The 24,344-nt window shown below is 45.5% G+C and overlaps 1 protein-coding gene across 1 annotated transcript in view; it reads left to right on the top strand.

Moving 5' to 3' along the window:
• UPP1 (uridine phosphorylase 1) overlaps positions 1-24,344 on the top strand; it is a 43,355-nt gene that overhangs the window by 1,388 nt on the left and 17,623 nt on the right. The window contains exons 2-3 of the mRNA XM_077491787.1: positions 8,725-8,777; positions 23,661-23,781. Of these exons, the coding sequence (XP_077347913.1) occupies positions 8,734-8,777; positions 23,661-23,781 (165 nt within the window). The 5' untranslated portion in view covers positions 8,725-8,733. The remainder of the gene's footprint in view (positions 1-8,724; positions 8,778-23,660; positions 23,782-24,344) is intronic.

Raw genomic sequence — 24,344 nt, 5'->3', positions numbered from 1 at the left:
TGTGAGCTCAGACACCTCTAACTCATTACCTGACACTCTAAAAGCCACGAGAGCTATACTTTAGCGCAATTCATATTCTGCAATATGCATAGTCATCGGATAGTGTGTCTGCCTGCACAAGTGAAACTGCAAGTAAAGGTGTGGATGGGAGGTGGCGTCACTGGCTGATTAGTGGTGAAATTGTGTGTCGTGACTGCGTTTTTCCGCACTGGGCAATCGCAGGTAACAGCTAGGGCATATAGAAAACAATAGTTTATGTGCCCCATTCACACCCCGGCTCTAGTGTGGTGCCATGCAGTGTGGGAAAAATTCAGCATGTCTTCATTTTTAGGCAGCACGCTGGATGGCAACGTGCGTCACAGATTTGACACACAACGCACCACGCTGCAGTTTGAAGATATGAAGGATTTGCCACATTAAGCTTAAAACGAAAAACAAACAATAAGCCAGCTCAATGCCGCAGTTTCTGCGCCCTGTAAGGTAATGTCTGCACTAAAATAGTTGTGCAGATATTTGCGGCGAGTCTTCGCCCAGTCTGACCATCAAGCTGACTCCCTCTAATAAGCATCTCTACTGACACGTAAGTTGGCCATACTCTATTTGAATTTCAGCTCAGTGTGACCCTGTCGGCTGCCTCCCACTCAACATCCCTTAACTGAAAAATTGAAGGAGCCAGGTGGAAAGTTGTCAGCCAAACAGCAGCTGCATCCAATCAGATGCAGCTGCTGTTTAGGCATTTTGACAGCTGATAGACTGCAGCTTTTGTAGCATGGGTGGGGGAAGCTGTTAGATTGAGGGACTGGTTCTCATCATAAAAACACAGTCCGGATGCGTTCCGGATGGGTTTCAGCATCTGGGATTTTTATGCATTTTTCACCTCAACTCCAGGAATTCAGCTCCTTTGTAAAAAGTGAAGGCACACTATGAGTTAAGTCTAATGAAGTGCATGACATGTTGGAGTTATCTCTATTATTTACATCTGACAGGTTTAGGGAGCTCTTGGAAGACAGCTGTTGCTGCAGGTACGGGAGTCCAACGCTAGACCTTCTGGTCTCGGCATCTTCAACACTAGAGTTTATGTAGCTGCTATGCCCACTCCTCCCTCCTTCTGCCCAATCACAGATGCCTGTGTATTGTATGAACTCGTTCACACAATACAAAGGCTTCAGTGAATGGGCAGCAGAGGGGAGGGGCGGGCATAGCGGCTCCATGTGCTTATTACCTCTCAAAGCCCAGAGTATCTCTCCCAGGAGCTCAATAAACCTGTCAGCTGTAAATGATAGAGATTAGTCCAGGAGGTGGCATTCACCTCATTGGACCTAACTCATAGTGTGCCTTCACGTTTTACAAAGTAGCTGAGTTCCTGGAATCCAGCTTTAAGGCTCTAAGGCTGAACAGAAAAAACCTATATGAGTATAGCCAGTTTTACCAGAGGGAGAGTGTGCTGGGAGAAGCTAGAAGAAGCCATACATGAGCTGCTATTGACTGCTAGCAGCATGCAGGGTGCAGCTAATAAACAGAGGGTCCCTGTCTGTTATGCCGCATACACACGATCAAACAAGCGGGTGGAAAAGTCCGGCAAACTCAAGTCCGCCGGACAATCCCCCTGTGTGTAGCCTCCGGCATACTTTTTTGACCCGAAAATACGGCGGACTTAGAATGTAGTTTTACACTCCAATCTTCCCGCCGGACTCGCATTTTGGCGGACAATCCGGCCGTGTGTGTGCCAGTCCGCCGTACTTTTGAAATGAGCGGACTTTTCCCGCCCGGAGAAAAGTCCGCTCATTTCGAGCGGGTCTCCAGGTAGGCGGGGAGACGCCGCTGGCCCCGCCACCTGGTATGGACTTAAAGGGGAACCCCAACGCCGAAAAAAAACGGCGTGGGGGTCCCCCCAAGTCCACAACAGACCCTTGTCCGAGCACGCTACCCGGCCGGCCAGGAAAGGAGGGGCTAGCGAGCGCCCCCCCCCCCTCCTGAGCCGTACCAGGCCGCGTGCCCTCAACATGGGGGGTGCCTTGGGGAAGGGGAGGCCGCGTGGCCCCCCCACCCCAAAGCACCTTGTCCCCATGTTGATGAGGACAAAGGCCTCTTCCCGACAACACTGGCTGTTGGTTGTCGGGGTCTGCGGGCGGGGGGCTTATCGGAATCCGGGAGCCCCCTTTAATAAGGGGGCCCCCAGATACCGGCCCCCCACCCTATGTGAATGAGTATGGGGTACAATGTACCCCTACCCATTCACCTGTAAAATAAAGTACAAGAAGAAGAAGAAGAACGGAAGGCGGCGGCGGCGGCGACAGAAGACTGGGCCACCGCCTGTAAAAGAGCAATAAGAAGGCGCGGTGGCCCGGCAGAAGAACCGAAGAGGGGGACAAGACCCCCGAAGTCGGAAGAAGAGGCCGCGGCGACGAAGAAGAATGCCGGGCTCCTCCGCTAGTAAAAGAGCTACAAGAAGATAGCGGAGGAGTCCGGCGAGAAGACCCCCGAAGACGGAAGACCCCCGGAGCTGTGCAATAAACTATTTTAACCCTTGTGTGTTGTGTTTTTTATTGTACTTTATTTTACAGGTGAATGGGTAGGGGTACATTGTATGCATTCACATAGGGTGGGGGGCCGGTATCCGGGGGGCCCCCTTATTAAAGGGGGCTCCCGGATTCCGATAAGCCCCCCGCCCGCAGACCCCGACAGCCAATGGCCAGGGTTGTCGGGAAGAGGCCCTTGTCCTCATCTACATGGGGACAAGGTGCTTTGGGGTGGGGGGGCCGCGCGGCCCCCCCTTCCCCAAGGCACCCCCCATGTTGAGGGCACGCGGCCTGGTACGGCTCAGGAGGGGGGGGGGCGCTCGCTGGCCCCTCCTTTCCTGGCCGGCCGGGTAGCGTGCTCGGACAAGGGTCTGTTGTGGACTTGGGGGGACCCCCACGCCGTTTTTTTTCGGCGTTGGGGTTCCCCTTTAAGTCCATACCAGGTGGCGGGGCCAGCGGCGTCTCCTTCGCGGGCCCCACCTACCTGGAGACCCGCTCGAAATGAGCAGACTTTTCTCCGGGCGGGAAAAGTCCGCTCATTTCAAAAGTAAGCCGGATTGTCTGCCGAAATGCGAGTCCGGCGGGAAGATTGGAGTGTAAAACTACATTCTAAGTCCGCCGTACTTTCGGGTCAAAAAAGTAGCCCCGCCTACCTGGAAATGCGCTCGAAATGAGCGGACTTTCCTCTGCGTGTGTGGGCGAGTCCGTTCATTTCAAAAGTAGGGCGGATAGTACGGCGGACTTAGTACGCCGTATTAGTCCGCTGAAAAAGTGCCATGTGTGGGCAAGTAGCCCGTTCGGAAAGTCCGACGGACAGTCTGGCGGGAAGTCCGCCAGACTAAGTACGTCGGACAGACGGCTACGTGTGTACGCGGCTTTAGGCGCACTGTGTACACGTTTGTGTGCACAAATATACTGCAGGGCACTGTACCATGTATAGTTTATCACTAAGGCCCTGTTTGTTCACACACTGCGTAGCAGGAATGGGCCTTCCCACTACCGACTTTCAAATACCGATTCTTACACGATCTTGCGCGTTGCATAAGGCGCATTTGCCACTTGAAAAGGAGCCCCTGCTACTTTTTGGGCGACAAGCATCATGTGATTCTTAGCCCTTGTACACACGGTCGGACATTCTGCTAACCAAATCCGTTGGATTTTGTCCGACGGATTGTGTCCGAAACTGTTGCATACACACGGTCGGACCAAGTTGTCGGAAAATCCGATCGTTCAGAACGTGATGACCTTATTTAGTTACGACGGGACTACGTTCGGGCTAGTAGCCAATAGCTTTGGTGTAGGAATTTGATCTGAGCATGCGTGGCACTTTGTCCGATCGGAATTCTCTACACATGATCGGACAAGGTCCGATCGGACCAGTTTGTCGGAAAATATTGGGTCCGACGGATATTCCGACGGAAACAGTCCGATGCATACCACACACAGTCGGATTATCCGACAAAACGGTCCAATAGGACACATTCCGTCGGAATCTCCGACCGTGTGTACAAGGGCTTAAAGGTGTAATTTGCTGTGATTGCCGCGCAATCCTGTCGTGCGACAGTCATGGCAGAATCACGTTGCCTTTGAGGTACAATTAAAGAACAATGGCAGCCAAAAATATGTTGCATGTTCTGCAGCAACTTGGAATCATGGGCAGAATTGTGACGATTCTTTCATGATCCCAAATCGTGAGATTTGGGATCGCGAAAGAGATTATACGACCAGGAAGTGCTAAGAATCCACACATAGAGCATGCGGACAGACCACGGACAGCTCATTCACAATACACAAACCACACATTCAGAACTTTATTGAAAGTGTATAGTTACACTTCATTCAAGTATCTACACTGCAGCACAATGCGCCGAGGTGCCATCTGATATGCTTCTGAAAAATACAAAATGTCTGCATTTTTCCACACAACACATCACACCGGTCGTGTGGTGTACACGGGTTCGTTGTTTTCTTTGTGCCCCTGCAGGGACTGGCATTGATCAGGTACAGAAAACACCAGTCAGTGAAAATAGCCCGGGCCCTATTGGCCCATACACATGATCCGAATATCGTACGACAGATCGTACAACCTTTTTCGCTTAATAGTCGCAAGTAGAATTGGAATAGGTAAATAAAGTCACAAAAATTCTCATACGACAGAAAAAATAAATCGAAAGTGATGTCATGGGTTGTAATGTATTTGTATTGTATTTTCACATGACAACTATACTGACTAAACAGAAATCGTACGATCTGGTATCGTAAAAGGAACATTTTCGTGCTTGTCCGATCTAATAATATCGGATGAACTGTCGTGATCGGCTCTCGAAAGTAGTGTACACGCGATCCGAAAATCGTACGATTGTTCCTCGGAGGACAGATTTCATACGATATTCGGATCGTGTGTACAGGCCATTAGTCACAGCTTACAGATAGACCACATCATTCTCGGTCACATCATCCTCAGTCACATCATTCTCAGTCACATCATTCTCACGTCATCCTCAGTCAAATTATTCTCACATTCTCAGTCACATCATCCTCAGTCATATCATCCTCAGTCACATCATCCTCAGTCATATCATTCTCAGTCGCATCATCCTCAGTCACATCCTTCTCAGTCACATCATCCTCAGTCGCATCATCCTCAGTCACATCATTCTCAGTCGCATCATCCTCAGTTACATCATCCTCAGTCACATCATCCTCAGTCACATCATTTCAGTCACATCATCCTCAGTCACATCATTCTCAGTCATATCATTCTCAGTCACATCATTCTCACGTCATCCTCAGTCACATCATCTTCAGTCACATTCTCAGTCGCATCATTTTCAGTCGCATCATCCTCAGTTGCATCATCCTCAGTCGCATCATCCTCAGTCACATCATCCTCAGTCACATCATTTCAGTCACATCATCCTCAGTCACATCATTCTCAGTCATATCATTCTCAGTCACATCATTCTCACGTCATCCTCAGTCACATCATCCTCAGTCACATCATCCTCAGTCACATCATTCTCAGTCACATCATCCTCAGTCACATCATTCTCAGTCACATCATCCTCAGTCGCATCATCCTCAGTCGCATCATCCTCAGTCGCATTATTCTCAGTCGCATCATCCTCAGTCTCCTCATCCTCAGTCACATCATTCTCAGTCACATCATCCTCAGTCACATCATCCTCAGTCACATCATTCTCAGTCACATCATCCTCAGTCACATCATTCTCAGTCACATCATCCTCAGTCACATCATTCTCAGTCATATCATTCTCAGTCGTTTCATTCTCAGTCGTATCATTCTCAGTCACATCATTCTCACATCATCCTCAGTCACATCATCCTCAGTCACATCATCTTTAGGTACATCACCATCACTCACATCATACAGACAGACTACACACAGGTGCAGCACACATTCAGAGAGTAGACAATTTACACACAGCACACAAGATATACAAAGTCATAGGAAGCCATGCTTTATGATACCCATCATTGATGTTGCTGTAATTATTCAATGAGGGTGGTGGCAGAATTACTATTTCTGATGTTCTTGTTGCTCCTATGATTGCACTGATGTTCACATGAAGATGATTTCCATGTTATGTGCCTACAAGATGGCAACTGGGGCCTAGTGAGCTATGGTGGCTGTATTTGCACACATGTGGTGCTTAGAAAGATCCAGGAAAGCAGGACAAGATGTCTTAACAAAGATGGCGGATTTTCACTAAGCACAAATCATTTTTTAGCATGAGGGCACAGAAAACCTCACTTTTGGTCTGTCACGCACATGCACGCTATTTCATGTGATTGTTGTATGCATACAAAGGAGCAGGCTATGTTTAGGTGTTTGCCTGATCTGTACGTATTTCCAAATGCTTCATTAAGTAAATTAAATATTGGATTTTCGAGTGCTGGCTTATTTTCTACAAAATCAATCACTAGCCCCTAGAGTATGTGCACCAAAAGTGGTTCTAAAGGTTGCAAGATTTTTTTTTTCTCTCACAAAGGTTGAAGGATTTTTTACCTTAATGCATTCTCTGCATTCACACCAGAACACGGTTTGGGAAACCCGTGTTCCGTGCGCGTCTCCCAAAAGCACTATTGTTGCGTTCTGCAGTGGTTGTCATTGTTAAGTGAATAAGACAAACAAGAAAATTGCCAAGCACTGGGAGATTCTCATAGAAAAGCTGGGAAGGAGGGGACTATATTTAATAGTCTAGTCCTCAGTCTGTATGTGGATCAGCAAAAAAAAAGCTGAATAAGGATCAGCAGTGTTTAAGAACTCTTTCACAATAAAGGCGGTTTTCAGGCATTTTAGCGCAAGAAATAGCAACTGTAAAGCTCCTGAAAACCACCTTCCATGCCTCCCCAGCGTGAAAGCTTGAGTGCTTTCACACTGGGGCGGTGCACTTGCGGGATATTACAAAAAGTCCTGCAAGCAGCATCTTTGGGGCACCCCTGTCCATTGGAATGCATGTGTAGCGCTTCCGAAGCGGCAGAAAAGCACTTTGGGTGGTTTTAACCCTTTCTTTGGCCGCTAGCGGGGGTTAAAAGCGCCCGCTAGCAGCCAAAAAGCACCCCTAAAATGGCCCCAGTGTGAAAGTACTCTTAAGGTAGCTAAACATAGCTAAAGTCCAAAAAAATCCATATGTAGAATCCTTAAAGTGGTTGTAAACCCTTACAAACCGCTTTGACCTACAGGTAAGCCTAGATTAAGGCTTACCTGTAGATCCAAGAAATATCTCCTAAACCTACATGATTTAAGAGATATTTACTAAAATATAGCGGCGCGCAGGCGCACTAAATGCTGCTAATGGCGACATACCGTTAGTGGCGGCTCCCATGCCTATGCGCGGGAGTGACGTCATCGATGCTCCGGCGCTGTGAGTGGCCGGAGCAGCGACACAAGGAAGAAGATGGGCGCTCCGTTCTACAGGGGACTCCTGTGTCAGGTAAGTGCATAGTAGCCCATTATGCTTTACCTTTGCAGGGAGACAAAGAAGAAGTAAACCCATCAGGGTTTACTTCCTCTTTAGACTGACTTCTCTGGAACAGGAATGGCCACAGACAAAATTCAAAATTCTGACCCAACTAGGCCAGCTTTAGTGACTAGTGACTAGTCTCAAGTATGCTAACCCTACAATGACCAGTCAGTAATTGCTTTACCCACCTGTCCCAATCCAGTGAGATATTGCTGACATAATTGCCCGGGCACTTGTCAAATATATTCTGGTCTGGGCCCATATATGCACACTTTAATCACATGAATTCATAGGGACAAACACATACCTGAAGGTCCACAGAAATTCATGTTTTTGCAGAAAGCATGCGCTGGCCCAGCTGGGAATATATTTGAAAATCGACCTGGTAATCTAGTCAGCAATATCTTGCTGGATCGGGTACAACAGAGGATAAGACAAGGAAGGGGAGGTGGTGGGAAGGGTATCCTCTCATATGAGTGTAACTGCACCAAAGGTGTCTTTACACTTTAGCTCCTTGGTGACCAGACTGTGCATTACATTGAAACTCCAGGAAAACTGTTAAATATATAGTTAAAATAAATATATGTTTATTTTTTTGCCAAAGGATTTGTCATTTTATTCTGCCAGTCCTGTGATTCACACATCTCTGCTGCACAGCACAGCCATAAATAACACTTTCTGGATTATTTTGACTAATTCCTGACCAACTCCCCAGTCATTGCACACAGGACGGGAGATGACACTAATCAAAAGCTATGTACGGGCTAAGGCCCGTTGCACACAGGTTGTCTAGGTGCTGTGCCTCCAATCCCAGGGTTTTAGTGTGCCCAAGTGGCACAGATGCAGCATCCCCTCCCGTAGATTGAAATATCCTGCGGCTGGCCGGGGCTGAATACTGTACTAAGTGGTACTCACTTATAAGGCACTGTGTGTTCAGGGATGAATGACTTAACCAGAGTGTATATTTCAAATAGCTTTAGTGACTCCTGATGTCTCATTAAAGAGAACCTGTCTTAAAAACATATCACATAGGAGACTTTTTTATTTTAATCATCTTTCAAAACTATTTACTGTTGCCCATTCCCATATCCAATCATGGTCAGTCCAGTAATAGAGAGAGCTCACGAGTCCTTGTGCCCAATTACATACCTATCTGTTCGCTCATGGCTGCCTCTCACTGTATGCCAAATGCTTGACTTTGCTTGTGTTTGATTTAGGAACTGAATATGGCTCCAGTCAAAGAAATAGAAAGCCAGCAACCAACATCATTGTAAGTATTTAGTCTTATATGGGAAGTGATTAATATTTCATGGTCATTCATTAGTGCATTTGTTTCTCTTTTATATATTTTTATGTCAATAAAATGTTTGATTAACATAAGACTAGAATATAAATCACGAGACAAGGGTTTTACTTAATTATCGGTATGGGTATTTTGTAATAGTTTTTTCATGTAAGATAAAGTTTTATATTTGTTTTCTGAGGGCCATTCTCCACCCTGTTAATACATAGCTCCCAACTGTCCCTGATTTCGAGGGACTGTCCCTGATTTGAAACAAAGTCCCTCTGTCACTATTTCCTCCTCATTTGTACCTCATTTTGCATAGTGCATAAGAAATGCACTATGTATCTTTAAAGCAGAGTTCCACTAAAAAGTGGAACTTCCGCTAATTTGATTCCTCCCCCCCTCTGGTGCCAGAATTGACACCTTTCAGGGGGAGGGGGTGCAGATACCTGTATAATACAGGTATCTGCACCCACTTCCGGGAATAGACTTCCATGCCCCTTTCCACACCCCCCCCCCCCCCCCGCTGTCTCCTGGGAAACACACAGGTCCCAGGGGATAGCGGGGACCACTTACGATGCGCAGCGCAATTCGCGCATTCGCACTAGGGAACCAGAAGGTGAAGCCGCAACTTCCTGATTCCCTCAATGAGAACGGCGGCGGCTGCCAACATCGCTGGACCCTGGGACAGGCAAGTGTCCATTTATTAAGAGTCAGCAGCTGCAGTATTTGTAGCTGCTGGCTTTTAATAATTTTTTTTAGGTGGACTCCCTCTTTAAAAAAGGGTTTCCCAGTGCTAAATCTTTCATCCAATTTTAAATTGATGCATTTGTAAATGTCAAAAGCCAGTATTACGGAATAGTAGTGGTAAAAAAAAAAAAAACACTTGTGGGTTTAACTAATCATTCTTTTTGTGGCAGGGGTGTGTCCTATGCCTACATACTTTTATGTAGCTAATAGGTTTCCCTAGTTCCTATCTCAAAAAGTTGGGAGGTATGAATATATGCAAGGCAAGACTAGCTGGCCTCAGTCTCTCTGCAGTGCAACATATTTTCAAGTACAACCTATAGCTCACATCATACTCTCGCTTACCCAGGTTCAATCAATAGCACAGCACATTTCTGGACTTAAAACTGAATTTCTGGAATTTAGTCACTTTGTAAAATGTGCTGGATTACTAGGGGTTAACTCTAACAAGATGCACACCACCTTGTGGACTTATATTTTATAATTGCTATTACAATTATTTTACAATAGCTATTACTATACTTCTGGTGTTTTGATGCTGGACCTTCTGGTTTCAGCTCCTGCAGCTGCAGAGCTTCATGCAGCTCCTGCGTCCATGCCTACCCTTCTCCTGCTCAATCACAGAGCATTTTGTATTATGTGAACCCATTCATTAAAAAAAACAGCAGAGAGGAGTGGCGGGACCACATGGTGACATGGCACCACAGCGGGATGTAATTGGAGTACACATATCCTGCACTATATGGCATCTTGTGGTCTATGGGATTGTATTCGTTTACACTCTTGTGAGTATCTATCTTACCTGTTTTCATTTGCTCCAATAAATATCTTTGGAAATGCACTAGCTGCTTGGGCCTAACTGTTTGTTTTTGGATTCCCCTGTCCGTGGAGGGCTGCAATGCCATATTAGTTCAATGAGAACCATAAGCCAACAGCCGCTAAGGCTGCCAGGACTTGTAATTTTCCATTCACAGAACACTGAGAATGGTGTCCTGGAGCCCGACATGGCTGCATTTTTTTTTAAATGGTGAAGATCCCCCACTAGCTGACAAAACCTGGGAGCAGGGGGCGGTCCTTTCATAACATGTTGCATGTTACGCCCTGAATATGAGTGTAGTCCACAAGGTGACACATTATACAAAGTGGAAGAAAAAGAAAAACAAAGGCTATGCTACTGTTGACACTCCTGATCAATTAATGCAGGGTCAGTCCATCTCGGGGATTCAAGCTGGTCCCTTGAAAAGGGCTCAAAAAGGTCATGTTAAAACGTATGCAACGGTAAAGCTTAATGCTATCCTTTAAGAAACAGTAAAGAGCAGGAGGAGATGGAAGCCAGAGTGGCAGTTACATAGTTACATAGTTACATAGTAAGGTTGAATAAAAACACCAGTCCATCCAGTTTAACCTGAGTGAGTGTGGGTGAGTGTCTACAATTGTCCCTAACCATGTACATATCTTGAGAGATTTTCTGGCTCTGCTCACCATGTGTAGAGGAGATAATGGGTTATTGATCTGTATAATGGGTGTAACCCAGGGTTGCAGGCATGCATATATCACTATGTAGCTTATGGTAGAGGCTAGATGAGCTTTTCTCAACTCTTGGAATGATCTACATTTCACGGTATATGAGCATGGTGAGTAAGCTGCAGGCGTAATAATAAGTAAATCGGGAAAATGCTATATTAAGCATAGGTTACCCCTAACTTTGGAAACCAGTGGAAAAATGTCCCCTTTGTATTAGTGGTCAGTAGGAAAAGTTCTGTAAATTGGTTTGATAGTAGAAGAGGTGGCCTCTTTAGTGGTGATCAGTAGGAAAGAATTTCCCTTAAATTGGTGGTCAGTTTAGTGCTCCCAACCAAGCGTTGCCAGTGCTAGAACTATGCACGCACTACCACGTACTTAATGCTCAAGTAACCCCCAGCCAATCTCTGGAGGAACTCAATAGTTTAGTTTGTTAGGAAAGGCTGTGCTAACTCTTAATGAACCAATGTATCATGTAAATTCAGTGGGAGAATTAATATTCCTTTAAATAATCTGACAAATTGAATTTTTATTTGTCAGATGGCCTATTTCAGTAGGTGAAATGCAGATTCTAAAATTGTCAAGGTTGCGGGTGTTCTCCCTTTAACCTTTTTTTGCTACAAAAGCAATAAATAATATGAATAATAAAAAAACCAACTAAATTATGCCTGTTAGCTGAAGAGTAGGCATACAGAATGGATAAAAATGTGACAATCCAATATATATTTTTTATTAGGATGTATTGGATCCTACATAATTTTACCATATACACCAATATATAAACAGTCAAGACAATAATTATTTTTAAATTACATTTGTATTAGTTTTCATTACAAGCAATACCAAGTCAAATAATGTAAGGTGACAAAATATGACATTTTAACATAATTTGTTGCTGAAGCAATAGAAATATTGTGATACCAGCACTGAATTGTAAATGTGAACAGCATTATAAACCATTCACTTTTTTATTAAAACAAGTCATTGTTTTTTTCTCTATTTTATATGTTCACAGTTGAACACAAATATTAAGAATAGTTAAAATATTAAGTCAGGTATATGAGTGTAAAAACCTTAATTATTTTTGTACGACTGTGGTAATAAGTCCAGAAGATGTGACTTGGGATGTAGCTGGCAGTCCCGGCGGTGTGACATGTGTCTGTAGGGCAGTAACAAATGTGGGTCTTGTAGTTCTAAAGATAGATTCCAATAGGGTATGCTTGGGCATGTTCTTTAGAAACTGGAAACCCTGCAGTGGGATATGCTGAGACTTTTAATTTCACAAAAATAGACTAGAAACCAGTGGGTCATGCTAAGTCTTGTAATTCTAAATAGGCTGTCAAAAACACCAGTGTAGTCCACAGAGTCCGCACACAGTGGGACATGCTGCTACTGAACATTTTAAAGAAAGCAGCTTATGAGAAACTTAGTTGTATATTAAATGATACCCCAAATTTATGAAAGTTTGGTTCCCATGGCTGGAATATTATCGCAATCTGAACCTAGATCATTCTTAACTCTTGCTTTGAAAAACAAATAGGCTTCATGAATTGGAGACTTAAGGCCATGCCCCCAGGACCATTTCCCCTTCTTCCTCCTACTGTAACAACTTTTATTACATATGTAGCCCCAAACAATAAAAATAGTTCTGCTCAAATTCCCCTTCAAACCTGTGTCAGTTGGATCAGCATGTGAAAAGACTGGTGGAAGACAGACAGATTAGGCTTGCCAGGCTCCAGTAAACTTCAACAAAATGGTGGCTGTCTGCACACAGACACCAACTCCCTCTTGCATAAATGTAATGCCCTTTTCAGGGCTTAATCGTAAAGGTGTCCTAGAGGCCTCTACTATTAACCCCCGAAAAGGGCGAAATGCATCTGAGGAGTTCTTTACAGGTGGCAAACTGGAGCTGAAGCCATCTTTTACCCATCTCATTACATTTATACAACAGAGTCTGTGTTTGTGTGCATAAGTGTTATTACCTCTTAGACCGGGGGGTCTTAAAACTACAGCCCTCCAGTTGTTCAGAAACTACAATTCCCATCATGCCTAGTCATGTCTGTGAATGTCAGAGTTTTACAATGCCTCATGGGATGTGTAACTCTAAAACCTGCACACAGACTGGTTCACAATCATATCCTTGCCTGCTATATTTCACCCAACCTGTGTACAATCATGTCCTCCTTTAGTCTACTCTATATCATGTCATCTTATATACAAACACCTGTCTTTATGACTTCACTTCTATTCAGTGCATTTGATGTGGTATAAGCTATATAATGTACAATATCATGCATTCCATTTTGATTGTAGTGAAACCCTTGAAAAACGAATAAAATATATGTGAAAGAAAGGTTTGAAGAAAGGGGAGGATAGTGGTACAGTAAATTCGGATAGTGGTACAGTACATTCTGGGAAAAGCCATCTTTTCCCAGTAATTGCAGTCAATATAATAAGGATGACAAGGTATGTATTCACTCAATCTGAACATTCGTATTAGGCCCCTTTCAGACCTACGGATCAGTTTTTACTCCTCCGCTTGCTCAGCGGGGATCGCTCCGTTGATCCCCGCTAAGCCGGCGGATGACAAGTCTGCCTCTGCACTCTGTGCAGGGACGGACCTGTCAGAGATCTGCTGTCCCCTATGGGGGGATCGGATGATTACAGACCGCCTGTCCATTTTCATCCGATGTGATCCGCCAAACAGATGCAAAATAGGGTTTGCACCGTCTGGATTTTGCGGGGCAGATCGGATCGGGGTGAATCGGATGTCAGCGGACATGTCTCCGCTGACATCCAACACTCCATAGACCTGCATGGAGCGTCCATTCAGATCCTCCAAAAAAACTGACAGACGGATCTGTGTGATCCGCACATGTGAAAGGGGCCTTATGCCGTGTACACACGGCCGGAATTTCCGATGGAAACAGTCCGATGGGAGCTTTTCATTGGATTTTCCGACCGTGTATATGCCCATCTGTCTTTTTCTGTCGGCATTTCTGACGGTCTTTAGATTGAGAGCCTGTTCTTAATTTTTCCTGACAGAAAACCTTTCTATCAGATTTTTCAATCGTGTGTATGCAATTCCGACACGCAAAATTCTGACAAATGCTAGGAAACAATTTGACGCATGCTCGGAAGCATTAAACTTCCCTTTTACAGTGCCGTCGAACGTGTTGTATGCCGCGGTGTTATTGACCGTTGGAATTTGGTGTGACCATGTGTAGACAAAACGGCTTGAGCGAAATTCTGTCAGAATTCCGACGGGAAACCCATCAAAGCTTTTTCTGATGAGAATTCCAATCATGTGTACGCGGCATTAGTCTGGTGGATCCAAACTTCTCCCACTGTAAAACCAGCAAAATGGTACAGATGGCCCTATCCTTACTCTCAATCAAGCTCCTGGGCACAGCTATAATGAAAGACTTGGGAAGGTAGTCACCTGAAAGAGAAAGTCAACACTTTTTAAAAGATAATGGTCCATTGACGGCATAGAAAGTACATTTCTTAAAGATTTCTATAAAAATTAAGGAATTAATAGGGTGAAAGAATTAACTATGCTGCAAATAATTTTGGTGTTAAAACAAGAGTAAATGTTACAAAAGCCGGCTTTCAATATTGTTTGTACACAGCATCTGACAGTTAGGCAAGCCATAGCATAGATGATTAGATCTTCTTTCCTGCAACCAGCCTTTCCGGCTGGCAGAACACAATGATTGCTGATAGCGGCCAGCAGTACTCGCATGCCAAAAATCCAACAGTTTGGTTATTCTGAAGTCGATTGACAGATCGACTTTAGTACAACCAACCTGACCATACATAGATCAAATCTTGGCCGGCCTCTGTTTCGATTCGATCAGTCAATCACTTTAGAAACATACAATAATGGGTAGTGCTTCTTAGACCAATGGGGCTTTTTAGGCTCCACATTATCACACTTGATATTGCTACTACCTGCACCAGGAGAACTCAGAGAACTCAACCTTTTCATTGTACAGTTTTCATTTCTGTATACAAGAGCACTGCATGAAACTATCTTACAATTAAAATGTAAGTAAATTACACTGAATATTGGATGATTGCGTCCCTTTAAAAATTATAATACACAATGTTTCACATTCATGGGTTCTTAAAGTTTTACTAAACCCAGTAAATACTGCCACTATATAACTTTTTGGCTGATCTGTATACCAAGGTCACGTGATAAACTCCAGTGTCTTCCTGAGTGCTCAGTTAGGAGGAGATTTCCACTACAGCCTGTGTTCTCATGCTGTTATGGGAGGCGCATCATCAGGGCCGTCTTTAATATTGATTGGACCCTGGGCAAGAATTTTCTTGGGCCCCCCCCCCATGCAATTTCACTCTCCACCTGCTCTGAGACATGAAATAAATAGGAGCTAGACTTAAAATAAGTTTACTGTATCAGATCAGGCAGCGATTGCGATTGGTTGTCATTGGTTACAGCATATCATTACTGCTTACTGACTGGTTGCTAGAGGTTACAGTACATATTACTGTTCACTGATTAGGTTACAGCAAATTATTTCTGCTTGTTAATTGGTTTCTAGAGATTAATGTGCAGTAATACTGCTCACTGGTTGCTAGAGGTTACAGCACATCATCTCCTCACTGCAGGGGAGCATTATATACATATGAATGCCGCCTTTATTTACATATCAATGCAGCCGGCCACAGCTAGTATTTATTAGTAATGCTGCCGCTATTTACATATGAATGCCGGTTATTTACAAACACAGGGTCTGCAGGTGAGTCATCTGTACACAACAATAGGGCAGAGCTGGGCAGCATTAGTACCAGCACTTTACACTGAGATATGGGGACACAGCACAGGACTAAAACTTTAAGGGACGAGGGAATTTAAACTGGGATAGTTGGCAAGTATGAGGCAGCTGCATTGGGCCCCACAACAATGGCAGGGCCCAGGGCAGCGGCCCCTTTTGCCCTGCCTTAAAGACGGCCCTGCGCATCATCCATCAAGATGTGACATCCTACCCACTGTGTTCTTTTTTAGTTACTGGGCATGGAGGAGGAGGGAGGGACTGAGCTGTCATTTAGGATTTGTATACACGCCCACATGTGTGATGTCAATACCATGTGACTTGAAAATCTCAGCTCAACAAGGAAATGTTCTCGCCAGCAATAGAGACCAAACTGAGCACGTGCAGCTTTACTACTCTGACTGTGTATTATCTGGCCTTGCCAAGAGAGACCCTGCAGGAGGGAAGGATATGTGCATACAGGATCAAAGAGCCCTTTTAAACAATACATAGGATTAACCCCTTATGTTCCACAGTGAGTATAATAAGCATGCTATTCTGCATCTAAAGACAGATTTTACTGTTGTGGGTTTAATAACAATTTAAACTTAAAATCAGATAAAACTTTTACTAACGGATCTAAAATCAGGTTACCATTAACTTGTACAATCCTAAAACTGCCAGCAGCTAATTTCCTTTGCCATAGAACTTCTTGGTTTAAATAGACTATTGGAGTTTCCATCCAATAACAGAAGTCTCAGCATATTTCCATAGTGACTGACTGCCCAAATTACCCGTTAGCAGAAATATACATATATAAAGGATTGAGGAGAAGAGGAATTCTGACAGTCACATGGTGGAGATTAATATCAAGAGATGAAGTACCTGAACTGTCTGATAAGACAACGGGCTAGATAGCATGACAAGACTTTAACCTAGTGAAGAAATCCTTTAAGACAGACTTGTCTAGCTTGGAAATGATCAAGGACCACAGTGAATGTTTCAGATCTAAAAGAGCCTCAATAACCCTGACTTCTGTATATATAAAATGTATGATATGTAAATGAATTTGAATTACACACATAAATGATGTTTCCTGAAAGCATTTTGACTGAAATAAATACAAGTGCATATAAAAATGCATTTCATTTACTAAAAAAACAAAACAAAAAGAAAAAAATGGGATTTTGACTTACCGTAAAATCCATTTCTCTGAGTTCATTGACAGACACAGCGGCTCTATTATTCAGAACCATAGGGTTATATCGCCCCCAACAGGAGTAGGATACTAGGCAGAAACGAAGACTTGGCTACGCCTATGGGCAGTCCTAGGTGATACAAGTCAAAAATCCAATTTTCTCTTACGTTCATTGACAGACACAGCTCTCCATTATTAAGAACCATATTGACATCCCAAAGCAGTGACAAACATGCGGGGGGACAACGAAAAATCCCAAGGCTAACACAAGAGCCAACCAGGTAACAGGAGCTCAACACAGAAACAGGGCACAACCTGAACAATGCACCCCCAAGAGAGATTAGGCCCCCTAAGGATCAGCCCACAACACCCAAAAGAAGCATCCTCAGATGCCAGCACATCCACATTGTAGAATTTTTCGAAAGTGTACACCGACGACCAAGTGGCTGCCTTGCAAACCAGCGCAGCTGACGCCTGATGATGGAAGGCCCAAGAAGCAGTAAGCAGCCAAGTAGAATGCGCCATAACAGGGAAAGGAGGAACCCAAGGAGGAACCCAACCCCTGATAGAATAGGCCAGAGCCATTGTCTGTCTGATCCATCTATAAAGGTCGCAGAAAAAGCAGACAGACCCTTTTTTGGCCCGTCCAGGATCACAAACAGTGAGTCTGATCTCCGAAAAGACCCTGTGACTGCCACATACACCCAAATCACCCAAACACATCCAGGGCATGTAAGGGAAATCCCTTAGGACATTTTGACCTGGAACACAGGGAAGGCAATACAATGTCCCTAGTCAAAAGGAATCAGAGGAGGGAACCACTGACAATGGTGAAGAACCACTTCATCTTTGTGGATAACCAGGTAAGAAGTATGACATGGTAATGCCTACAGTTCTGACACTCTGCGTGCAGAGGTGATAGCAACCAAAAAAGCTACCTTCTGGGACAGAGCAAGCAGAGAAACCTCCCGAATATTTTCAAAGAGAGGCTAGAATCGAACGCACCAAAATCCCATGGTGGTAGAAAAGACTGCACTGGTGGAGGCAGATGTCGAACCCCTTGATTAAGAGTACGCACCAGAGAGTGCAAGACCAAGGGACACCGAAGAAAACCGCCAACACCAACACCTGGCCCTTGATGGTACTCAAGGCCAAGTTCGTTCTGCTCAACCCCCCCCCCCCCCCCCCCCCGTGAAGGAATGTGGAAAGAACGAAGGTAAATGCCAAGCGCCTCACACCAGGATATGTATGCTATCCGTTTCAGACTGTGGAAGAGATGTACACTTCCCTGTGAGACTCATAATGATGTCCCCCAAACTTGAGCTTTTTTAGAAGCCCAGTCCTCAGACCAACAAGCATCAATACATGTCTAAGCACCACTCAGTAATAGAAAATGACCCTCCCTTGCTCTATCCAAAATTTAAAAAAAGGGTTTTGTCTATAGTTCTTTAAGGGTAGGGCCTGCCTATCTGATAGCTGTTAATAGGCAGTTGCATCAAATAAGGCTGTAATGCTGGCCATATACGATACAAAAATTTGCCCCAAATTCAGCCATTAGACTGTTGGTTAATTTTTTCGGCCAGTTAATGGGCACAAAATGAATAATCATTGGGACGTTTTTGAGCCGAAAAAAAACGAAGGACAAGTTTGGAAATTTTCAGCCGAACGAGAGATAAATTGAAAGGTGAGGCTCGGTTCACACAGGGGCGACACGACTTCAGGACGACTTTGTGAGGCAACTTGGAGATGACTTGAACACGACTTTTAGACATGACCTGGGGCGACTTACAAGTCGCCCCAGGCCAGGCGACTTTTGCCGTGTCCAATCAGAGAATGAGCTCTGAAGGGGGAACTCCACGCCAAATTTCTGAAAAAAATTTGGCGTGGGTTCCCCCTCCGAGAGCATACCAGGCCCTTAGGTCTGGTATGGATTCCAAGGGGAACCCCCTACGCTGAAAAAACGGCGTGGGGGTCCCCCCAGATCCACACCAGACCCTTATCCGAGCATGCTACCCGGCCGGCCAGGAAAGGGGGTCCCCCCTTCTGAGCCATACCATGCCGCGTGCCCTCAACATGGGGGGGTGCCTTGGGGAGGGGGGTGTGCGGCCCCCCCACCCCAAAGCACCTTGCCCCCATGTTGATTAGGACAAGGGCCTCCTCCCGACAACCCTGGCCGTTGGTTGTCGGGGTCTGCGGGCGGGGGGCTTATCGGAATCCGGGAGCCCCCTTTAATAAGGGGACCCCCGGATACCGGCCCCCCACCCTATGTGAATGAGTATGGGGTACAACGTACCCCTACCCATTCACCTGTAAAATAAAGTACCAAAAAAAACACAATACACAAGATAAAATAGTTTATTGCACAGCTCTGGGGGTCTTCCGTCTTCGGGGGTCTTCTCGCCGGACTCCTCCGCTATCTTCTTCTAGCTCTTTTTCTAGCGGAGGAGCCCGGCTTTCTTACTTGCCGCCACCCTCTTCTTCTGACTTCGGGGGTCTTGTCCCCCTCTTCGGTTCTTCTGCCGGGCCACCGCACCTTCTTATAGCTCTTTTACAGGCGGTGGCCCGGTCTTCTGTCGTCGTCGCCGTCACCACCGCCGCCGCCTCCGCCTTCCGTTCTTCTTCTTCTTCTCCTTCTTCTCCTGGAGATGTTGACTCGACGCTCTCTCCGGCCGCAATGCCAGGGACGCGCTGCGCGGCGACTTATATAAGGACAAGGGGCGGGTCATCGGTTGATGTCACATGGGTTGATGTCACATGGGTTGATGTCACATGGCGACAGTCCCAGCATCCTCCGGGACTGTGACATCATAAGGGGGCGGGGGTCACCATGTGACATCAACCCATGTGACATCAATTGATGACCCCGCCCCTTGTCCCTATATAAGTCGCCGCGCAGCGCGTCCCTGGCATTGCGGCCAGAGAGAGCTTCGAGTCAACATCTCCAGGAGAAGAAGGAGAAGAAGAAGAAGAAGAAGAACGGAAGGCGGCGGCGGTGGTGACGGCGACAGAAGACCGGGCCACCGCCTGTAAAAGAGCTATAAGAAGGAGCGGTGGCCCGGCAGAAGAACCGAAGAGGGGGACAAGACCCCCGATGTCGGAATAAGAGGGCGGCGGCGAGGAAGAAAGCCGGGCTCCTCCGCTAGCAAAAGAGCTAGAAGAAGATAGCGGAGGAGTCCGGCGAGAAGACCCCCGAAGACGGAAGACCCCCGGAGCTGTGCAATAAACTATTTTATCTTGTGTGTTGTGTTTTTTTTGGTACTTTATTTTACAGGTGAATGGGTAGGGGTACGTTGTACCCCATACTCATTCACATAGGGTGGGGGGCCGGTATCCGGGGGCCCCCTTATTAAAGGGGGCTCCCGGATTCCGATAAGCCCCCTGCCCGCAGACCCCGACAACCAACGGCCAGGGTTGTCGAGAAGAGGCCCTTGTCCTCATCAACATGGGGACAAGGTGCTTTGGGGCGGGGGGGCCGCACGCCCCCCCTCCCCCAAGGCACCCCCCCATGTTGAGGGCACGCGGCCTGGTACGGCTCAGGAGGGGGGGGGGGCGCTCGCTCGTCCCCACCCCCTTTCCTGGCCGGCAAGGTAGCGCGCTCGGATAAGGGTCTGGTGTGGATCTGGGGGGACCCCCACGCCGTTTTTTCGGCGTAGGGGGTTCCCCTTGGAATCCATACCAGACCTGAGGGCCTGGTATGCTCTCGGAGGGGGGACCCACGCCAAATTTTTTTCAGAAATTTGGCGTGGAGTTCCCCCTTCAGAGCTAATAATTCTGTCAAAGTCGCCTCCGTATAGACAGAGATCCGACTTGGAGGCGACCTCCATTGAAATCAATGGGTACAAGTCTCCTACAAGTCGGATTGAAGTAGTACAGGAACTTCTTTTGAAGTCGGAGCGACTTCAGTAGCGTGCATTAAGACGGCTCTCATTCACTTACATTGATTTTTAAATGTTGTCCGACCTGAGGCGACTAGGGGCGACCTCAAGTCGGATCTGAGTCGCCCCTGTGTGAACCGAGCCTTAATGTGTTTCCCGTCTGCACTAGGTATATGTAAAAAAACAAACATAAAACATTTATTTATGTCCACTGAATGATTTATCGGTCATTACATGATGGCAGCATCATTTGCGCTTGTGGCCAAACGTTCATTTTTCGAAATTGGGTTCGCCCGATTTTTCGTATAGTGTATGCCCAGCTTTAGTGAAGGCTTTTTTGTTAGTTACTTGCTTATAGAACAAGCTACAAAAATCTGAATAAGATATATTGTATGTAACCGAATAAGCTAGGTAGACATACCAATTAACAATTGCAATGCAATGCTTGCCATTTTTTTTATATTGCCTTCTGTTTTGTTTTTTTGTCTAAATCTTTCTGCAGAAAAAAATTATGTACGTTGAAGCCTCATTTTCTGTAATAATCCTAAAAACCTTAGCCTGTAACATCCAAGTATGGTAATCTGGGAAAGAGCAGAATGCAGATTTCCTGTGCTTAAAATTCCCAGTACACCAGACACTGTGCACATAATGTCAGAGGTCTGCTATATATAGCTAACCTTTTTTTTTTTTTTTTTTTTTTTTTTTTTACGTCGTCATTGCTTATTTTAAAAATAAAAGCTACTGGGGATACTTAGCCTCACACAGTTGTATTTATTGTTTGATCACTGAATAAAAGCAACACATCAAATTTTTAGCCGACTGGTATCCGCATCCTCATTTTAACAACTTGCAGTTTCCACCTTTAAGAAATTTATGGAAAAAAAGTTCTCTAAAAAGCTAAGACAGCATTACATGAGCGTTTTTGAGTAGAACTAAAACAAAAAATATAAAGCATACGTATATCTGCACCTAAGGCAGATTGCTGTGATGGTGTGGCAACGATGCTTCACTGCTCTTGAACTCAGAGTATAGTTGCCACTCTCATGTCACGTGTGCACAATCCCGATCTGCAGGGAAAACACTTTTTAGCAAATGTGCGGGGAAGGGTTATTCTTACTGGCACCTCCACACATTGGCAAAACGCCCACGTTTTCACATTCACAATACCCGTGGTGCTGCAGTATGATACAGTTCCATTCGATGCATTCTTTAAAAAGGGTCGGGGACTTATTTCCCCAACTTTTCTTCTCATTTAGCTGCTGCACCAGTGACATGTGCATACAAACACGCATGCACAAATTTGAACCTAGACTGCAGTTGTAATTTAAAGCGGAACTTCACAAAAAAGGGGAAGTTCTGCTTTATGTCCTCCTCCCCCACTCCGCTACCACATTTGGCATATTATTTTTTTTTTTTCAGGAATGGGTACGCAGTTTTAATAGGTACCCGCCCACTCCTTAGGTGATCCAAGCAGAAGTTCGGCCCCCTCCCTTTGCCTGCAGCCTTCTGGGACATGTCACAGGTCCCACAAGGCTTCAGGACCATTCATAAACCGTTCAGCGTGGCTCACGCATGCATAGTGGGAAGCCAGCTGTGAAGACACAAGTCGCTGGGGACCCAAGACCAGCAAAGAACCAACTGTGTATATGTGCGGGTGGGGGGGGGCAGACAATCCCTCAGTTTCAGATGATTGGCTCAGTAGTGTCAGCTTTGTAGCAAGCTCACTCACGTGGGTTCAGACTAGAATCTAGAATTCAAACTCATCTCTGCTAATCAGCAAGGGGCTTGTGGAATCTCTGCAGAGAGATCATAGCTTCCACACAGAAAGCAAGGGTCTTCCTGTGCAGCATGTTGGCAGGGGGTAGGTTTCTGTTTTTAGGCTGGGAGAGATGAGGGCTCTCCGGTGAGGCTGGGTATCCGGGCCTTAGTAGAAGTGGAGAGATGGCACTGAAGGCAGCACTTTGTAGAGAAGAATCAGCTCTGGAGTGTCATAAAAGAAAGAGAAAGGCACCTCTAAGTGCAGTGGTTAAAAGATTTATTACAGGTAGGATTAAAACACTTACAAGATAGTAAGAGGTCATAGGCATATAGAGATTTGTCCTCATCACTGTAATCCTTGTCTGTCTGGGGGAGAGAGAGAAAGAAAGCCCTCCTTTAGCTGCCAGAGTTCCTGGTGACATGGATTGGAGCGGAGGTTAAGATGCGATGAGGCGGCCTGGGTTCTGGAACCAAGCTGGAACGCACGTGGCTAATGTGACATCAGGTGAAGGTGGTGGGCGGTAACGCGTTTCAGAGCATGCACAGCTCCTTCATCAGACCTGAGGTCCACCACCGTCACATCGGCCGCGTGCGTTCCAGCTTGGTTCCAAAAACCAGGGCACTTCATCGCATCTTCGCCGCCTCGCCAATCCACATCATCTGGGTCTCTGACAGCTGCAGGACGGATCTCTCTCTCCCCCAGACAAGCGAGGATTAAAGCGATCCGCATGAGGACTAATCATTATATTCCTATTGCCTCTTACTATCTTGTAAGTTTTTTTAATCCCATTGTGCCTGTAATAAATCTTTTGAACACTGCCGTTCTCTTTCCTTTCTGTTCTCAAGTTGTGGCTGCAAACTAAAAAAATGATTTGTAATATTTTGCATTCCTTTTGTTGTGATGCACCTGTAAAATATTTAGCTGTTTATCACCTTAACCAAATACACCACAGCTCAATGATCTGTATTATCTTCCATTTTGTATTGCTAGAGAAAGAAGGACTCTTCATCTCTCCAACCCTCACCTAGAAAAGATGAAAGACGATATACTCTATCATTTTGATCTTGGAACAAATACTCACGATTTCCCAGCCCTGTTTGGGGACGTTAAGGTAAGAAAATGAAAAGTTTGAGGATCCCCATTTAGATACCAGTCACAGCAATGATAATAAAGTTTAAAATAAAGGAAAGACTATATGGGCTATACTGTACTGTATGTCCTGTGAAGCATTCTTCCCTTCTTTTTTTTTTTATTACATTTAAAGAATACGGTACCCCAACATTTCATACTCCTGATATGTGCCTGCTGTACCATATACTTATATGAAAAACTATCCTGTTCTCTTTGTATTGCTTTCTTTGTGTGAAATCCCTGCTGTTCCTGCCAGTCACTGTGATTCCCTGTTAAAAACTGACCACACTAGGCATGAGAGCACAGTGTGGTCAGCGTTCTGGGAACTCAACCTGCTCTCCTTTAATAAACAGACTTCTGCTGTCACCCCTCCCCCCACCCCCGCACAGACATTCACTGGGAAGACCAGTGCTACTTTTACTGCAAAGTTACTGTGCTGCAAATCTCCATTTCCTCACTGAACGTTTAGGGGCTCATTCACAGAGGTGGCCAGGCAGTAAAAACAGGCGGCTGAACTGCAGTTTTACCATTCCCCTGGCTGCC

This window comes from Lithobates pipiens, unplaced genomic scaffold (genome assembly GCF_037356315.1).
Source record: "Lithobates pipiens isolate NorthernLeopardFrog02 unplaced genomic scaffold, aLitPip1_a1.2 Scaffold_19, whole genome shotgun sequence".
Lineage (NCBI taxonomy): Eukaryota > Metazoa > Chordata > Amphibia > Anura > Ranidae > Lithobates > Lithobates pipiens.
This window is presented reverse-complemented; position numbering and strand designations above follow the sequence as displayed.